This window comes from Neodiprion virginianus, chromosome 6 (assembly GCF_021901495.1).
Source record: "Neodiprion virginianus isolate iyNeoVirg1 chromosome 6, iyNeoVirg1.1, whole genome shotgun sequence".
NCBI lineage: Eukaryota > Metazoa > Arthropoda > Insecta > Hymenoptera > Diprionidae > Neodiprion > Neodiprion virginianus.
In genome coordinates, this window is record NC_060882.1 from 16,206,889 (window position 1) to 16,224,736 (window position 17,848).

Below are 17,848 nucleotides of genomic sequence, written 5' to 3' on the forward strand. Positions count from 1 at the left end.
AAGTATAACGTTTTTATAATATTTAATGGCAACTGTAATTATATTTTATCTGAAATTTTGTAAACTTGACACTTACAATAAATCATTTAGATTCGTTTTTCGCGCAAGCCCAACTTCAGTAGCTATCAATGCGCTGATAAAACTTATATAATTATTTATAATTATCTCACAATCTTGTCGGCGAAATGTATCGATAAAAAAATTATACTAATCCTTACATAATATTTTTGATGTGTCCTAATACTGATAATATTTATTAGTATTCGAGGTATGACCCGAGGTGGCTAGCGATGGTCGTTGGATATGGTTGGCGGTGGTTGAAGGTCGTCGGAGTAGGAGGAGTAGGCGGAGGTGGAGGGTCAAGAGGACGTGGAGGACAAGAATGAGAAGAAGGAGGAGATGGACTAGGGGGACGAGGTGAACGAGGAGGACGGAGGTGGTCGGCGGTAGTAGGAGTAGGAGTAGGAGTAAGAGTATAGGCTGGTTCCATTTCAAACCACCAAGCAAGGTCGGGACGAAAAATTCAAACGACTTGTAAATTATTTATAATATTTAATGGCAATTGTAATTATGTTATATTTATAATTTTTCAAACATGTCATGTTTACAATAAATTATTTCAATTCGTTTTTCGCGCAAGCACAAATTCAGTAGCTATGAATAAGCTTATACAATTCATTATATTATTAATTAATTAATTACTCAATTATATTAATCCTTACACGATATTTTCGATGTGTTCTTATACTGAAAATATTTATTACTATTACTATTCAGTAGCTATGAATAAGCTTATACAATTCATTATATTATTAATTAATTAATTACTCAATTATATTAATCCTTACACGATATTTTCGATGTGTTCTTATACTGAAAATATTTATTACTATTACTATTCAGTAGCTATGAATAAGCTTATACAATTCATTATATTATTAATTAATTAATTACTCAATTATATTAATCCTTACACGATATTTTCGATGTGTTCTTATACTGAAAATATTTATTACCATTCAAGGTATAAGGTGAGGTAGTTATCGGTGGTTGTTCGAGGTGGTTGAAGGTGGTCGGAGGTGGACGAGGAGGAGGACGAGGAGGACGAGGAATTGTGCTCGGTGAGTAAAACACTTTTATAATATTTGATGGCAATTGTAATTATATTTTATCTAAATTATTTCAAACTTGTCATGTTTACATTAAATTATTTCAATTCATTTTTCGCGCAAGCACATATTCGGTAACTATAAATGTGCTAATGAAATTTATTATATTCTTAATTGATCAATTAATTATACTTATCCTTACATAATATTTTTGATGTGTTGTTATACTGAAAATATTTATTACTATTGAAGGTACAACCCGAGGTGGTTGGCGGTGGTTGGTGGTGGCCGGAGGTGGACGAGGAGAAGGACGAGGAAAACGAGGAGATGAAGGTGGACGAGGAATTGTGCTCGGTGAGTAAAACACTTTTATAATACTTGATGGCAATTGTAATTATATTTTATCTAAAATAATTCAAACTTGTCATATTTACATCAAATGAGTTCAATTCATTTTTTGCGCAAGCACATATTCAGTAGCTGTCAATGCGCGAATAAAATTTATTATATTATTAATCAATTAATTAATTATATTAATCCTCACACAATATTTTTAATTCTTTCCTATACTGAGAATATTTATTATTATTCCAGGTATAACCCGAGGTGGTGAGCGGTGGTCGTGGGAAGTGGTTGGCAGTGGTTGGAGGTGATCGAGGTGAACGAGGAGGAGAAGGCCGCGGAAGACGAGGAGAACGAGGATTTGTGAACGGTGAGTAAACCAGTTTTCTAATATTTAATAGCAATTGTAAATATATTTTATTTCAAATATTTCAAACTTGTCACGTTAAAAATGAATTATTTAAATTCGTTTTTTGCGCAAGCACAAATTCAGTAGTTATGAATAAGCTTATACAATTTATTATATTATTAATTATTTAATTAATAAATTACTCAATTATATTAATCCTAACATAATATTTTCGATGTGTTCTTATACTGAAAATATTTATTACTATTCAAGGTATAAGCTGAGGTGGTTGGCGGTGGTCGTTGGAGGTGGTTAGCGGTGGATGGTGGCGGTCGAACTGGACGAGGAGGAGGACGACGAAGACGAGGAGAACACGGTGGACGAGGAGGACGAGGATTTGTGCTCGGTGAGTTTAACATCATTATAATATTTGATGAAGTAGGATTAGGAATGGAAGGAAGAGTAGAAGTGGGATCGGGAGTAGGAGTAGGAGTGGGAGTAGAAGTAGAAGTACGAATAGAAGAAGGATCAGGAGTAGGTGTAGGATCAGGAATAGAATCAAGAGTAGGTGTGGGATCAGGTGAAGAAGTAGTATCATGAGTAGAAGTAGGAGTGGGATCAGGAGTAGGTGTAGAAATAGGAGTGGTAGTAGTAATAGCAGCAGGGTGCAAGGGAAGGGGGCGGGGGGGGGGGGGGGGCAGAGAAGAGAAACCAAATACAAAATAGTAACAGCTCTTTGCCGCAGCATAGATCCATACAAGATTCCAAGGTAGGCATCTTAGACTTACGAGCAAAGTCTGATTAGTACTTTGTCAATCTTGTTAGACCTATGAGATACGTTTCTAACCTGACAAAAATATATTGGAAATTTACAGTATTTGACAACAGTGATACCTTATCACATGGACAGTGGCCCACCTGATAATCAAGCTTTACAAGTCCTCATTATGAGTAAGTTTTACAAGTTCTTGGTAACAGTACCAACAATTACGTAATAACTTTATTCGAAATTAATAATATGTTTTTGTTTTCAGTATCAAAGGCTATTAATGAGGATAGTCCAACGGTGCCCACATTATTAACGGACTACATATTGAAAGGTGGGTTGATTTCTTTCACCTTGTCTTGAATCCGTGCGAGATAAACACTTGTATATTTCACGGTCCAGTTATTATCATGAGGTTCAAGTTCGTAATGTTATTCAGGCTATGAATTTTTAGAAAAACTTGGAATACAACTTCAGGATTGTCTGAAAATAAGTAAACCGTGATAAACCAAATTATAATCATATCAAGTTATCACTAATAAGCAATTGCGGGTAAAATGTTAGCTTACTTTTGTAAGTATTTATGAATATAGCCTCTATGAACATTCATTGTTGGTATATAAGGTCTGGCAACGTACCTACTTTCTGTAAGAGATGTTGAAGATTTTCACCATAATTATGTTTCAGTTCTGTGCCCCACCTAGTGATCCACTAGTACATATCCTCCGACGTGACATCGCTGTGCTACGTATAAAGAAGAAAAGATTTATTAAGATGCAGATTGCTCCTCTCTTCTTGCCATTGTGCTTTCATATAGCACCACAATAAATCTTATAGAAATGAGCTTTCATTGAGATTTCTCTGTATTTCTAACTCGACGCGAGAAGGCAAAAATCAATGTAATGCCATCTGTAAGGTAATTGGTCTCGTATTTGCACTACGAGAACTCGTTGGGCATTTTGCGGTGAAATTTGAAAAATTGTTGTACAAGAAATTAAATAACTATAAAAATGGATAAAAAATATTATCTCTAATAGTGAATGTAGCTAATACAGCTTTAATCGTATATTGATTATATTAATGATCTATTGTGACAAGATCGGAATTAGATAAGCTCTCTAAATACTCTTTTCTAGACTATTAATTTACATCATGTATATGTAAATGTATATTTCTTCACTTTATACAATCACTGCACTAGGATTACCCTTGCCACGTTTTATGGTGCGCTTGTGTAATTGGTATATTATTAACCTTACGTTTTACTCTATTTGCGACAAGTTGTGAGTGTTTCTAATTTCTTGGCAATTATTTATGTAAATGTATGTGTGTATATGTATACTTATGCATGTGTGTATACATGTATACACATGTTTAAAACTAGATTTTTACAATAAACACAGAGGTTTTAGTATATTCACATACGGATTTCTGTGTATAGGTATACTTGAACTAAAATATCCTTATCTCTAATACGGAGTTGTTCGTAATTCGCATTTGTTCTTGTAACCCAATGTCCTACATACGTTGGCAAAAATCTAGATCCAACTTAACTGAGTCTCAAAGCCCTGTTGACATAAGAGCAGCTATTCGATAGAAATTATAGTTTATAGTTTACACAGCCCATTGCATGATATTTCATTATAAATACATATGTTTCAATGTATTTAGGAATAATTTATCAAATATACAGAGGTCATGTGCAAATAATAAATGAATTGATTCGACCGCAGTTTGATGTATTCATTAGAGCTTTAACAATAAATTTAAGCTTTGTTACTTCTTTTATTTTATTATGGATAATCAAAAACATTTCCGACTATTCGTGCTGTGGAAGCATGGGGATTAAACCAAATGTAGCGAAAGATTAGAAACAGTGTATGTAGAGTACGGGTATTTTTCTAACAATGCAAACACGTGCCGCTAGCTTAGTTTTGACATATCTAGAATACCACGCCTTGCGAATTAGCTTTCCGGACAGAGATGAATGATGAATTTTGAGGACTGCATTATCGTTGTTGAATACTATATGCCTCATGGGAAAAGAAAATCTGTAACGATAAAATTGATGCACCGGATCATCGTCGACTTTAACTTTCGAAATGTCCTACCATTTTCGAACACCTCCTACCTCCCCCTGCCACCTCCGACCATCAATGGCCACATTCGACCACCCCCTATCACCTTCTGCCAGCGCCGACCACCTCCTACCATTTCCGAACACCTCCAACCATCCTATTTACCTATATTACTAGATTAGCTATGATACGAAAAGAGAAGAATTATTCATTTCGAAATGGGATTCTATTCGACGCGCGCTCGATGTATTCCATAACATTAGTATTGATAATTATTCCAACAACTTTTCACTTGCTCTCTCGATCTTGAATTTTCATAGGCATAGAATCGAAACGCTGTTTTAGCTGGTCGCAAGTGAAGTATCTGCGTTGGGTGGAGGAGCAGAATTGTTTTTCGAAAAGTATTCGGATGGAAAAAAATTCAGAGTAACTGTAATACATCACGGATGCGCTAATTTTGAACGAGATGAAATGGATGCTTCGTATATGAGACGGTATTTAACGCTGCGTAGTGATTTGAAGACCTAGAAAGGCGATAGGGAGAGAAAGAACGACGCTTCTTAACACTTCGAGTGTATTTCAACACACATTTGAAAGATACGAGCGAAATTTTTCATCATCCAACTGTCGCAGAACGGCAGCGTTATTAGCCAACCCGTTCACTGAAGAATATATCATCAGTCAACGGCTGACCATCGAAGGGCCTGGCCGCTTGAGTCTGGAATCGGCAGGAGAGATGAAGTGTGTATTTCTTGTATGAAATGTGAAAACTAAAATCATTATACATCGTATCATATCATCATACATCATACATCATACATCGTACATCATCATACCTAGTATTACAGTTCGAAACCAAAGTTTGAATTTTCGGATGTTCGGAAAGTGACGTCACCAATCTAAAATCGGCTAGCCGAGTTCCTCAGTCGGGTAACAACCGCGCAGTAGAGCGGACGGATGAGAGTCGCGCTCCGCAAATTTCGAGTACCGGGTTCTCAACCTCTCGGATCCCGCGCTTCGGGTCCGCTACGATTTCGAGTACCGGATTCTCAACCTCTCGGATCCTGCGCTTCGGGTCCGCTACGCGGTGAAACTCGACTTCCAGGATAAGCGCTCCGTGGTTCCTGGTTCATGTTTACAATAAATTATTTCAATTCGTTTTTCGCGCAAGCCCAAATTCGGTAGCTGTCAGTCCGCTGACAATATTTCTCGACTTCCAGGATAAGCGCTCCGTGGTTCCTGGTTCATGTTTACAATAAATTATTTCAATTCGTTTTTCGCGCAACCCCAAATTCGGTAGCTGTCAGTCCGCTGATAAAATTTCTCGACTTCCCAGATAAGCGCTCCGTGGTTCCTGGTTCATGTTTACAATAAATTATTTCAATTCGTTTTTCGCGCAAGCCCAAATTCGGTAGCTGTCAGTCCGCTGACAAAATTTCTCGACTTCCAGGATAAGCGCTCCGTGGTTCCTGGTTCATGTTTACAATAAATTATTTCAATTCGTTTTTCGCGCAACCCCAAATTCGGTAGCTGTCAGTCCGCTGACAAAATTTCTCGACTTCCAGGATAAGCGCTCCGTGGTTCCTGGTTCATGTTTACAATAAATTATTTCAATTCGTTTTTCGCGCAACCCCAAATTCGGTGGCTGTCAGTCCGCTAATAAAATTTCTCGACTTCCCAGATAAGCGCTCCGTGGTTCCTGGTTCATGTTTACAATAAATTATTTCAATTCGTTTTTCGCGCAAGCCCAAATTCGGTAGCTGTCAGTCCGCTGACAAAATTTCTCGACTTCCAGGATAAGCGCTCCGTGGTTCCTGGTTCATGTTTACAATAAATTATTTCAATTCGTTTTTTGCGCAACCCCAAATTCGGTAGCTGTCAGTCCGCTGACAAAATTTCTCGACTTCCAGGATAAGCGCTCCGTGGTTCCTGGTTCATGTTTACAATAAATTATTTCAATTCGTTTTTCGCGCAACCCCAAATTCGGTGGCTGTCAGTCCGCTAATAAAATTTCTCGACTTCCCAGATAAGCGCTCCGTGGTTCCTGGTTCATGTTTACAATAAATTATTTCAATTCGTTTTTCGCGCAACCCCAAATTCGGTAGCTGTCAGTCCGCTGACAAAATTTCTCGACTTCCAAGATAAGCGCTCCGTGGTTCCTGGTTCATGTTTACAATAAATTATTTCAATTCGTTTTTCGCGCAACCCCAAATTCGGTGGCTGTCAGTCCGCTAATAAAATTTCTCGACTTCCCAGATAAGCGCTCCGTGGTTCCTGGTTCATGTTTACAATAAATTATTTCAATTCGTTTTTCGCGCAAGCCCAAATTCGGTAGCTGTCAGTCCGCTGACAAAATTTCTCGACTTCCAGGATAAGCGCTCCGTGGTTCCTGGTTCATGTTTACAATAAATTATTTCAATTCGTTTTTTGCGCAACCCCAAATTCGGTAGCTGTCAGTCCGCTGACAAAATTTCTCGACTTCCAGGATAAGCGCTCCGTGGTTCCTGGTTCATGTTTACAATAAATTATTTCAATTCGTTTTTCGCGCAACCCCAAATTCGGTGGCTGTCAGTCCGCTAATAAAATTTCTCGACTTCCCAGATAAGCGCTCCGTGGTTCCTGGTTCATGTTTACAATAAATTATTTCAATTCGTTTTTCGCGCAACCCCAAATTCGGTAGCTGTCAGTCCGCTGACAAAATTTCTCGACTTCCAAGATAAGCGCTCCGTGGTTCCTGGTTCATGTTTACAATAAATTATTTCAATTCGTTTTTCGCGCAACCCCAAATTCGGTAGCTGTCAGTCCGCTGATAAAATTTCTCGACTTCCCAGATAAGCGCTCCGTGGTTCCTGGTTCATGTTTACAATAAATTATTTCAATTCGTTTTTCGCGCATGCCCAAATTCGGTAGCTGTCAGTCCGCTGACAAAATTTCTCGACTTCCAGGATAAGCGCTCCGTGGTTCCTGGTTCATGTTTACAATAAATTATTTCAATTCGTTTTTTGCGCAACCCCAAATTCGGTAGCTGTCAGTCCGCTGACAAAATTTCTCGACTTCCAGGATAAGCGCTCCGTGGTTCCTGGTTCATGTTTACAATAAATTATTTCAATTCGTTTTTCGCGCAACCCCAAATTCGGTGGCTGTCAGTCCGCTAATAAAATTTCTCGACTTCCCAGATAAGCGCTCCGTGGTTCCTGGTTCATGTTTACAATAAATTATTTCAATTCGTTTTTCGCGCAACCCCAAATTCGGTAGCTGTCAGTCCGCTGACAAAATTTCTCGACTTCCAAGATAAGCGCTCCGTGGTTCCTGGTTCATGTTTACAATAAATTATTTCAATTCGTTTTTCGCGCAACCCCAAATTCGGTGGCTGTCAGTCCGCTAATAAAATTTCTCGACTTCCCAGATAAGCGCTCCGTGGTTCCTGGTTCATGTTTACAATAAATTATTTCAATTCGTTTTTCGCGCAAGCCCAAATTCGGTAGCTGTCAGTCCGCTGACAAAATTTCTCGACTTCCAGGATAAGCGCTCCGTGGTTCCTGGTTCATGTTTACAATAAATTATTTCAATTCGTTTTTTGCGCAACCCCAAATTCGGTAGCTGTCAGTCCGCTGACAAAATTTCTCGACTTCCAGGATAAGCGCTCCGTGGTTCCTGGTTCATGTTTACAATAAATTATTTCAATTCGTTTTTCGCGCAACCCCAAATTCGGTGGCTGTCAGTCCGCTAATAAAATTTCTCGACTTCCCAGATAAGCGCTCCGTGGTTCCTGGTTCATGTTTACAATAAATTATTTCAATTCGTTTTTCGCGCAACCCCAAATTCGGTAGCTGTCAGTCCGCTGACAAAATTTCTCGACTTCCAAGATAAGCGCTCCGTGGTTCCTGGTTCATGTTTACAATAAATTATTTCAATTCGTTTTTCGCGCAACCCCAAATTCGGTAGCTGTCAGTCCGCTAATAAAATTTCTCGACTTCCCAGATAAGCGCTCCGTGGTTCCTGGTTCATGTTTACAATAAATTATTTCAATTCGTTTTTCGCGCAACCCCAAATTCGGTAGCTGTCAGTCCGCTGATAAAATTTCTCGACTTCCAGGATAAACGCTCCGTGGTTCCTGGTTCATGTTTACAATAAATTATTTCAATTCGTTTTTCGCGCAACCCCAAATTCGGTAGCTGTCAGTCCGCTGACAAAATTTCTCGACTTCCAGGATAAGCGCTCCGTGGTTCCTGGTTCATGTTTACAATAAATTATTTCAATTCGTTTTTCGCGCAACCCCAAATTCGGTAGCTGTCAGTCCGCTGACAAAATTTCTCGACTTCCAGGATAAGCGCTCCGTGGTTCCTGGTTCATGTTTACAATAAATTATTTCAATTCGTTTTTTGCGCAACCCCAAATTCGGTAGCTGTCAGTCCGCTGACAAAATTTCTCGACTTCCAGGATAAGCGCTCCGTGGTTCCTGGTTCATGTTTACAATAAATTATTTCAATTCGTTTTTCGCGCAACCCCAAATTCGGTGGCTGTCAGTCCGCTAATAAAATTTCTCGACTTCCCAGATAAGCGCTCCGTGGTTCCTGGTTCATGTTTACAATAAATTATTTCAATTCGTTTTTCGCGCAACCCCAAATTCGGTAGCTGTCAGTCCGCTGACAAAATTTCTCGACTTCCAAGATAAGCGCTCCGTGGTTCCTGGTTCATGTTTACAATAAATTATTTCAATTCGTTTTTCGCGCAACCCCAAATTCGGTAGCTGTCAGTCCGCTAATAAAATTTCTCGACTTCCCAGATAAGCGCTCCGTGGTTCCTGGTTCATGTTTACAATAAATTATTTCAATTCGTTTTTCGCGCAACCCCAAATTCGGTAGCTGTCAGTCCGCTGATAAAATTTCTCGACTTCCAGGATAAACGCTCCGTGGTTCCTGGTTCATGTTTACAATAAATTATTTCAATTCGTTTTTCGCGCAACCCCAAATTCGGTAGCTGTCAGTCCGCTGATAAAATTTCTCGACTTCCCAGATAAGCGCTCCGTGGTTCCTGGTTCATGTTTACAATAAATTATTTCAATTCGTTTTTCGCGCAAGCCCAAATTCGGTAGCTGTCAGTCCGCTGACAAAATTTCTCGACTTCCAGGATAAGCGCTCCGTGGTTCCTGGTTCATGTTTACAATAAATTATTTCAATTCGTTTTTCGCGCAACCCCAAATTCGGTGGCTGTCAGTCCGCTAATAAAATTTCTCGACTTCCCAGATAAGCGCTCCGTGGTTCCTGGTTCATGTTTACAATAAATTATTTCAATTCGTTTTTCGCGCAACCCCAAATTCGGTGGCTGTCAGTCCGCTAATAAAATTTCTCGACTTCCAGGATAAACGCTCCGTGGTTCCTGGTTCATGTTTGCAATAAATTATTTCAATTCGTTTTTCGCGCAAGCCCATATTCAGTAGCTGTCGGTCCGCTAATAAAATTTCTCGACTTCCAGGATAAACGCTCCGTGGTTCCTGGTTCATGTTTACAATAAATTATTTCAATTCGTTTTTCGCGCAAGCCCAAATTCAGTAGCTGTCAGTGCGCTAATAAAATTTCTATAACTTTACAATCTTCTCATAATCTTTTCGGTAAAATATATCGATAAAAAAATTATATTAAACCTCACACAGTATTTTTGATTTGTTCTCATGCTGAGAATATTTATTAGCATTCGAGGTATAACTCGAGGTGGTTGGCGGTGGTCGTTGGGGGTGGTTGCGGGTAATCGCGGTGATTCAGGAGGAGAGGGACGAGGATTTGTGCTCGGTGAGTAAAACACTTTTATAATATTTGCTGGCAATTGTAATTATATTTTATCCAAAATATTTCAAACTAGTCATTTTTACATTAAATTATTTCAATTCATTTTTCGAGCAAGCACATATTCAGTGGCTATGAATAAGCTTACACAATTTATTATATTATTGATTAATAAATTAATCAATTACTTAATTACTCAATTAATCAAATAATCCTTACACAATATTTTCGATGTGTTCTTATACTGAAAATATTTATTACTATTCAAGGTATAACCTGAGGTGGTTGAAGGTGGTCGGAGGTGGACGAGGAGGACGAGGATTTGTGCTGGGTGAGTAAAACACTTTTATAATATTTCATGGCAATTGTAATTATATTTCATCTGAAATATTACAAACTTGTCACGTTTACAGTAAATTATTTCAATTCATTTCTCGTGCAAGCACATATTCAGTAGCTATGAATAATCTTATACAATTTATTATATTATTAATTAATCAAATGATATTCTTATAATATTTAATGGCAATTGTAATTATATTTCATCTGAAATATTACAAACTTGTCACGTTTACAATAAATTATTTCAATTCATTTTTCGTGCAAGCACATATTCAGTAGCTATGAATAATCTTATACAATTTATTACATTATTATTAATCAAATAATATTCTTATAATATTTAATGTCAATTGTAATTACATTTCATCTGAAATATTACACACTTGTCACATTTACAATAAATTATTTCAATTCATTTTTCGTGCAAGCACATATTCAGTAGCTATGAATAATCTTGTACAATTCATTATATTATTAATTAATCGATTAATTACATTAATCCTTACACAATATTTTTGATGTGTTCCTATACTAAAAATATTCGTTACTCTTCCAGGTATTACCCGAGGTGGTCGGAGGTGGACGAGGAGGAGGACGAGCTGGACGAGGAGGAGGACCAGGTGGACGAGGAGGAGGCGGGGTGGGTCGTGGGAGAGGACCTCTCCTCTCCTCAGAGGAGGGGAGGGGGAGGGGGAGGGGCAGGGAAGGGGGAGAGGTGGGTGGGGAGGGGGAAGGGAAGGGGGGGTTGGGAGGGGTGGTGAGGGCAGGGGAGGGCGGCGGGGAGGGGGTGGGGGAGGGGGTGGGGGAGGGAGGGAGGGAGGGAGGGAGGAAGGGCGGGGGGGTGGGAGGGAGGGAGGGAGGGTGGGCGGGCGGGAGGGCGGAAGGGAGGGAGGGAGGGTGGGCGGGCGGGAGGGAGGGAGGGAGGGAGAGAGTGGAGGACGGATGTCAATGCGAGCCCATTAGAGTTAAAGAGCAATACACCCCCCCCCCCGCGCCCACCCGCCCTCCCTCCCTCCCTCCCTCCCTCCCGCCCTCCCGCCCGCCCACCCTCCCTCCCACCCCCGCCCTTCCTCCCTCCCTCCCTCCCTCCCTCCCTCCCCCACCCCCTCCCCCACCCCCTCCCCGCCGCCCTCCCCTGCCCTCACCACCCCTCCCAACCCCCCCTTCCCTTCCCCCTCCCCACCCACCTCTCCCCCTTCCCTGCCCCTCCCCCTCCCCCTCCCCTCCTCTGAGGAGAGGAGAGGTCCTCTCCCACGACCCACCCCGCCTCCTCCTCGTCCACCTGGTCCTCCTCCTCGTCCAGCTCGTCCTCCTCCTCGTCCACCTCCGACCACCTCGGGTAATACCTGGAAGAGTAACGAATATTTTTAGTATAGGAACACATCAAAAATATTGTGTAAGGATTAATGTAATTAATCGATTAATTAATAATATAATGAATTGTACAAGATTATTCATAGCTACTGAATATGTGCTTGCACGAAAAATGAATTGAAATAATTTATTGTAAATGTGACAAGTGTGTAATATTTCAGATGAAATGTAATTACAATTGACATTAAATATTATAAGAATATTATTTGATTAATAATAATGTAATAAATTGTATAAGATTATTCATAGCTACTGAATATGTGCTTGCACGAAAAATGAATTGAAATAATTTATTGTAAACGTGACAAGTTTGTAATATTTCAGATGAAATATAATTACAATTGCCATTAAATATTATAAGAATATCATTTGATTAATTAATAATATAATAAATTGTATAAGATTATTCATAGCTACTGAATATGTGCTTGCACGAGAAATGAATTGAAATAATTTACTGTAAACGTGACAAGTTTGTAATATTTCAGATGAAATATAATTACAATTGCCATGAAATATTATAAAAGTGTTTTACTCACCCAGCACAAATCCTCGTCCTCCTCGTCCACCTCCGACCACCTTCAACCACCTCAGGTTATACCTTGAATAGTAATAAATATTTTCAGTATAAGAACACATCGAAAATATTGTGTAAGGATTATTTGATTAATTGAGTAATTAAGTAATTGATTAATTTATTAATCAATAATATAATAAATTGTGTAAGCTTATTCATAGCCACTGAATATGTGCTTGCTCGAAAAATGAATTGAAATAATTTAATGTAAAAATGACTAGTTTGAAATATTTTGGATAAAATATAATTACAATTGCCAGCAAATATTATAAAAGTGTTTTACTCACCGAGCACAAATCCTCGTCCCTCTCCTCCTGAATCACCGCGATTACCCGCAACCACCCCCAACGACCACCGCCAACCACCTCGAGTTATACCTCGAATGCTAATAAATATTCTCAGCATGAGAACAAATCAAAAATACTGTGTGAGGTTTAATATAATTTTTTTATCGATATATTTTACCGAAAAGATTATGAGAAGATTGTAAAGTTATAGAAATTTTATTAGCGCACTGACAGCTACTGAATTTGGGCTTGCGCGAAAAACGAATTGAAATAATTTATTGTAAACATGAACCAGGAACCACGGAGCGTTTATCCTGGAAGTCGAGAAATTTTATTAGCGGACTGACAGCTACCGAACTTGGGGTTGCGCGAAAAACGAATTGAAATAATTTATTGTAAACATGAACCAGGAACCACGGAGCGCTTATCTGGGAAGTCGAGAAATTTTATTAGCGGACTGACAGCCACCGAATTTGGGGTTGCGCGAAAAACGAATTGAAATAATTTATTGTAAACATGAACCAGGAACCACGGAGCGCTTATCCTGGAAGTCGAGAAATTTTGTCAGCGGACTGACAGCTACCGAATTTGGGCTTGCGCGAAAAACGAATTGAAATAATTTATTGTAAACATGAACCAGGAACCACGGAGCGCTTATCTGGGAAGTCGAGAAATTTTATCAGCGGACTGACAGCTACCGAATTTGGGGTTGCGCGAAAAACGAATTGAAATAATTTATTGTAAACATGAACCAGGAACCACGGAGCGCTTATCCTGGAAGTCGAGAAATATTGTCAGCGGACTGACAGCTACCGAATTTGGGCTTGCGCGAAAAACGAATTGAAATAATTTATTGTAAACATGAACCAGGAACCACGGAGCGCTTATCCTGGAAGTCGAGTTTCACCGCGTAGCGGACCCGAAGCGCAGGATCCGAGAGGTTGAGAATCCGGTACTCGAAATCGTAGCGGACCCGAAGCGCGGGATCCGAGAGGTTGAGAACCCGGTACTCGAAATTTGCGGAGCGCGACTCTCATCCGTCCGCTCTACTGCGCGGTTGTTACCCGACTGAGGAACTCGGCTAGCCGATTTTAGATTGGTGACGTCACTTTCCGAACATCCGAAAATTCAAACTTTGGTTTCGAACTGTAATACTAGGTATGATGATGTACGATGTATGATGTATGATGTATGATGATATGATACGATGTATAATGATTTTAGTTTTCACATTTCATACAAGAAATACACACTTCATCTCTCCTGCCGATTCCAGACTCAAGCGGCCAGGCCCTTCGATGGTCAGCCGTTGACTGATGATATATTCTTCAGTGAACGGGTTGGCTAATAACGCTGCCGTTCTGCGACAGTTGGATGATGAAAAATTTCGCTCGTATCTTTCAAATGTGTGTTGAAATACACTCGAAGTGTTAAGAAGCGTCGTTCTTTCTCTCCCTATCGCCTTTCTAGGTCTTCAAATCACTACGCAGCGTTAAATACCGTCTCATATACGAAGCATCCATTTCATCTCGTTCAAAATTAGCGCATCCGTGATGTATTACAGTTACTCTGAATTTTTTTCCATCCGAATACTTTTCGAAAAACAATTCTGCTCCTCCACCCAACGCAGATACTTCACTTGCGACCAGCTAAAACAGCGTTTCGATTCTATGCCTATGAAAATTCAAGATCGAGAGAGCAAGTGAAAAGTTGTTGGAATAATTATCAATACTAATGTTATGGAATACATCGAGCGCGCGTCGAATAGAATCCCATTTCGAAATGAATAATTCTTCTCTTTTCGTATCATAGCTAATCTAGTAATATAGGTAAATAGGATGGTTGGAGGTGTTCGGAAATGGTAGGAGGTGGTCGGCGCTGGCAGAAGGTGATAGGGGGTGGTCGAATGTGGCCATTGATGGTCGGAGGTGGCAGGGGGAGGTAGGAGGTGTTCGAAAATGGTAGGACATTTCGAAAGTTAAAGTCGACGATGATCCGGTGCATCAATTTTATCGTTACAGATTTTCTTTTCCCATGAGGCATATAGTATTCAACAACGATAATGCAGTCCTCAAAATTCATCATTCATCTCTGTCCGGAAAGCTAATTCGCAAGGCGTGGTATTCTAGATATGTCAAAACTAAGCTAGCGGCACGTGTTTGCATTGTTAGAAAAATACCCGTACTCTACATACACTGTTTCTAATCTTTCGCTACATTTGGTTTAATCCCCATGCTTCCACAGCACGAATAGTCGGAAATGTTTTTGATTATCCATAATAAAATAAAAGAAGTAACAAAGCTTAAATTTATTGTTAAAGCTCTAATGAATACATCAAACTGCGGTCGAATCAATTCATTTATTATTTGCACATGACCTCTGTATATTTGATAAATTATTCCTAAATACATTGAAACATATGTATTTATAATGAAATATCATGCAATGGGCTGTGTAAACTATAAACTATAATTTCTATCGAATAGCTGCTCTTATGTCAACAGGGCTTTGAGACTCAGTTAAGTTGGATCTAGATTTTTGCCAACGTATGTAGGACATTGGGTTACAAGAACAAATGCGAATTACGAACAACTCCGTATTAGAGATAAGGATATTTTAGTTCAAGTATACCTATACACAGAAATCCGTATGTGAATATACTAAAACCTCTGTGTTTATTGTAAAAATCTAGTTTTAAACATGTGTATACATGTATACACACATGCATAAGTATACATATACACACATACATTTACATAAATAATTGCCAAGAAATTAGAAACACTCACAACTTGTCGCAAATAGAGTAAAACGTAAGGTTAATAATATACCAATTACACAAGCGCACCATAAAACGTGGCAAGGGTAATCCTAGTGCAGTGATTGTATAAAGTGAAGAAATATACATTTACATATACATGATGTAAATTAATAGTCTAGAAAAGAGTATTTAGAGAGCTTATCTAATTCCGATCTTGTCACAATAGATCATTAATATAATCAATATACGATTAAAGCTGTATTAGCTACATTCACTATTAGAGATAATATTTTTTATCCATTTTTATAGTTATTTAATTTCTTGTACAACAATTTTTCAAATTTCACCGCAAAATGCCCAACGAGTTCTCGTAGTGCAAATACGAGACCAATTACCTTACAGATGGCATTACATTGATTTTTGCCTTCTCGCGTCGAGTTAGAAATACAGAGAAATCTCAATGAAAGCTCATTTCTATAAGATTTATTGTGGTGCTATATGAAAGCACAATGGCAAGAAGAGAGGAGCAATCTGCATCTTAATAAATCTTTTCTTCTTTATACGTAGCACAGCGATGTCACGTCGGAGGATATGTACTAGTGGATCACTAGGTGGGGCACAGAACTGAAACATAATTATGGTGAAAATCTTCAACATCTCTTACAGAAAGTAGGTACGTTGCCAGACCTTATATACCAACAATGAATGTTCATAGAGGCTATATTCATAAATACTTACAAAAGTAAGCTAACATTTTACCCGCAATTGCTTATTAGTGATAACTTGATATGATTATAATTTGGTTTATCACGGTTTACTTATTTTCAGACAATCCTGAAGTTGTATTCCAAGTTTTTCTAAAAATTCATAGCCTGAATAACATTACGAACTTGAACCTCATGATAATAACTGGACCGTGAAATATACAAGTGTTTATCTCGCACGGATTCAAGACAAGGTGAAAGAAATCAACCCACCTTTCAATATGTAGTCCGTTAATAATGTGGGCACCGTTGGACTATCCTCATTAATAGCCTTTGATACTGAAAACAAAAACATATTATTAATTTCGAATAAAGTTATTACGTAATTGTTGGTACTGTTACCAAGAACTTGTAAAACTTACTCATAATGAGGACTTGTAAAGCTTGATTATCAGGTGGGCCACTGTCCATGTGATAAGGTATCACTGTTGTCAAATACTGTAAATTTCCAATATATTTTTGTCAGGTTAGAAACGTATCTCATAGGTCTAACAAGATTGACAAAGTACTAATCAGACTTTGCTCGTAAGTCTAAGATGCCTACCTTGGAATCTTGTATGGATCTATGCTGCGGCAAAGAGCTGTTACTATTTTGTATTTGGTTTCTCTTCTCTGCCCCCCCCCCCCCCCCCGCCCCCTTCCCTTGCACCCTGCTGCTATTACTACTACCACTCCTATTTCTACACCTACTCCTGATCCCACTCCTACTTCTACTCATGATACTACTTCTTCACCTGATCCCACACCTACTCTTGATTCTATTCCTGATCCTACACCTACTCCTGATCCTTCTTCTATTCGTACTTCTACTTCTACTCCCACTCCTACTCCTACTCCCGATCCCACTTCTACTCTTCCTTCCATTCCTAATCCTACTTCATCAAATATTATAATGATGTTAAACTCACCGAGCACAAATCCTCGTCCTCCTCGTCCACCGTGTTCTCCTCGTCTTCGTCGTCCTCCTCCTCGTCCAGTTCGACCGCCACCATCCACCGCTAACCACCTCCAACGACCACCGCCAACCACCTCAGCTTATACCTTGAATAGTAATAAATATTTTCAGTATAAGAACACATCGAAAATATTATGTTAGGATTAATATAATTGAGTAATTTATTAATTAAATAATTAATAATATAATAAATTGTATAAGCTTATTCATAACTACTGAATTTGTGCTTGCGCAAAAAACGAATTTAAATAATTCATTTTTAACGTGACAAGTTTGAAATATTTGAAATAAAATATATTTACAATTGCTATTAAATATTAGAAAACTGGTTTACTCACCGTTCACAAATCCTCGTTCTCCT

The 17,848-nt window shown here is 38.9% G+C and overlaps 2 protein-coding genes across 8 annotated transcripts; one reads left to right on the forward strand and one right to left on the reverse strand.

Annotated features, from left to right (window-relative positions):
* The first annotated feature begins 1,020 nt into the window (after positions 1-1,020).
* Positions 1,021-3,311, forward strand: LOC124307410 (fasciculation and elongation protein zeta-2-like). 4 transcript variants are annotated; one of them, XM_046769060.1, is made up of 5 exons: positions 1,021-1,121; positions 2,074-2,206; positions 2,676-2,751; positions 2,835-2,900; positions 3,254-3,311. In XM_046769060.1, exons 2-5 carry the CDS (start codon positions 2,123-2,125, stop codon positions 3,268-3,270), a joined length of 243 nt encoding a protein of 80 aa, XP_046625016.1. In that variant the 5' UTR covers positions 1,021-1,121; positions 2,074-2,122; the 3' UTR covers positions 3,271-3,311. The 4 variants fall into 4 exon arrangements, 3 of the variants coding, with proteins under 3 accessions (XP_046625016.1, XP_046625014.1, XP_046625015.1); XM_046769058.1 differs by lacking the exon at positions 3,254-3,311 and having other exon boundaries at positions 2,835-2,986; XM_046769059.1 differs by lacking the exons at positions 1,021-1,121; positions 3,254-3,311 and adding an exon at positions 1,417-1,463 and having other exon boundaries at positions 2,835-2,987.
* Positions 3,312-16,334: 13,023 nt separating this feature from the next.
* Positions 16,335-17,567, reverse strand: LOC124307411 (fasciculation and elongation protein zeta-2-like). 4 transcript variants are annotated; one of them, XR_006908793.1, is made up of 4 exons: positions 17,077-17,107; positions 16,895-16,970; positions 16,746-16,811; positions 16,335-16,392 (listed from the first exon to the last, which is right to left on the reverse strand). XR_006908793.1 is itself a non-coding variant. In XM_046769063.1 (4 exons), the coding sequence occupies exons 1-4, from the start codon at positions 17,522-17,524 to the stop codon at positions 16,376-16,378; spliced, it is 243 nt and encodes an 80-aa protein (XP_046625019.1). In that variant the 5' UTR covers positions 17,525-17,567; the 3' UTR covers positions 16,335-16,375. The 4 variants fall into 4 exon arrangements, 3 of the variants coding, with proteins under 3 accessions (XP_046625019.1, XP_046625020.1, XP_046625017.1); XM_046769063.1 differs by lacking the exon at positions 17,077-17,107 and adding an exon at positions 17,441-17,567; XM_046769064.1 differs by lacking the exon at positions 17,077-17,107 and adding an exon at positions 17,441-17,567 and having other exon boundaries at positions 16,347-16,375.
* Positions 17,568-17,848: the final 281 nt, after the last annotated feature.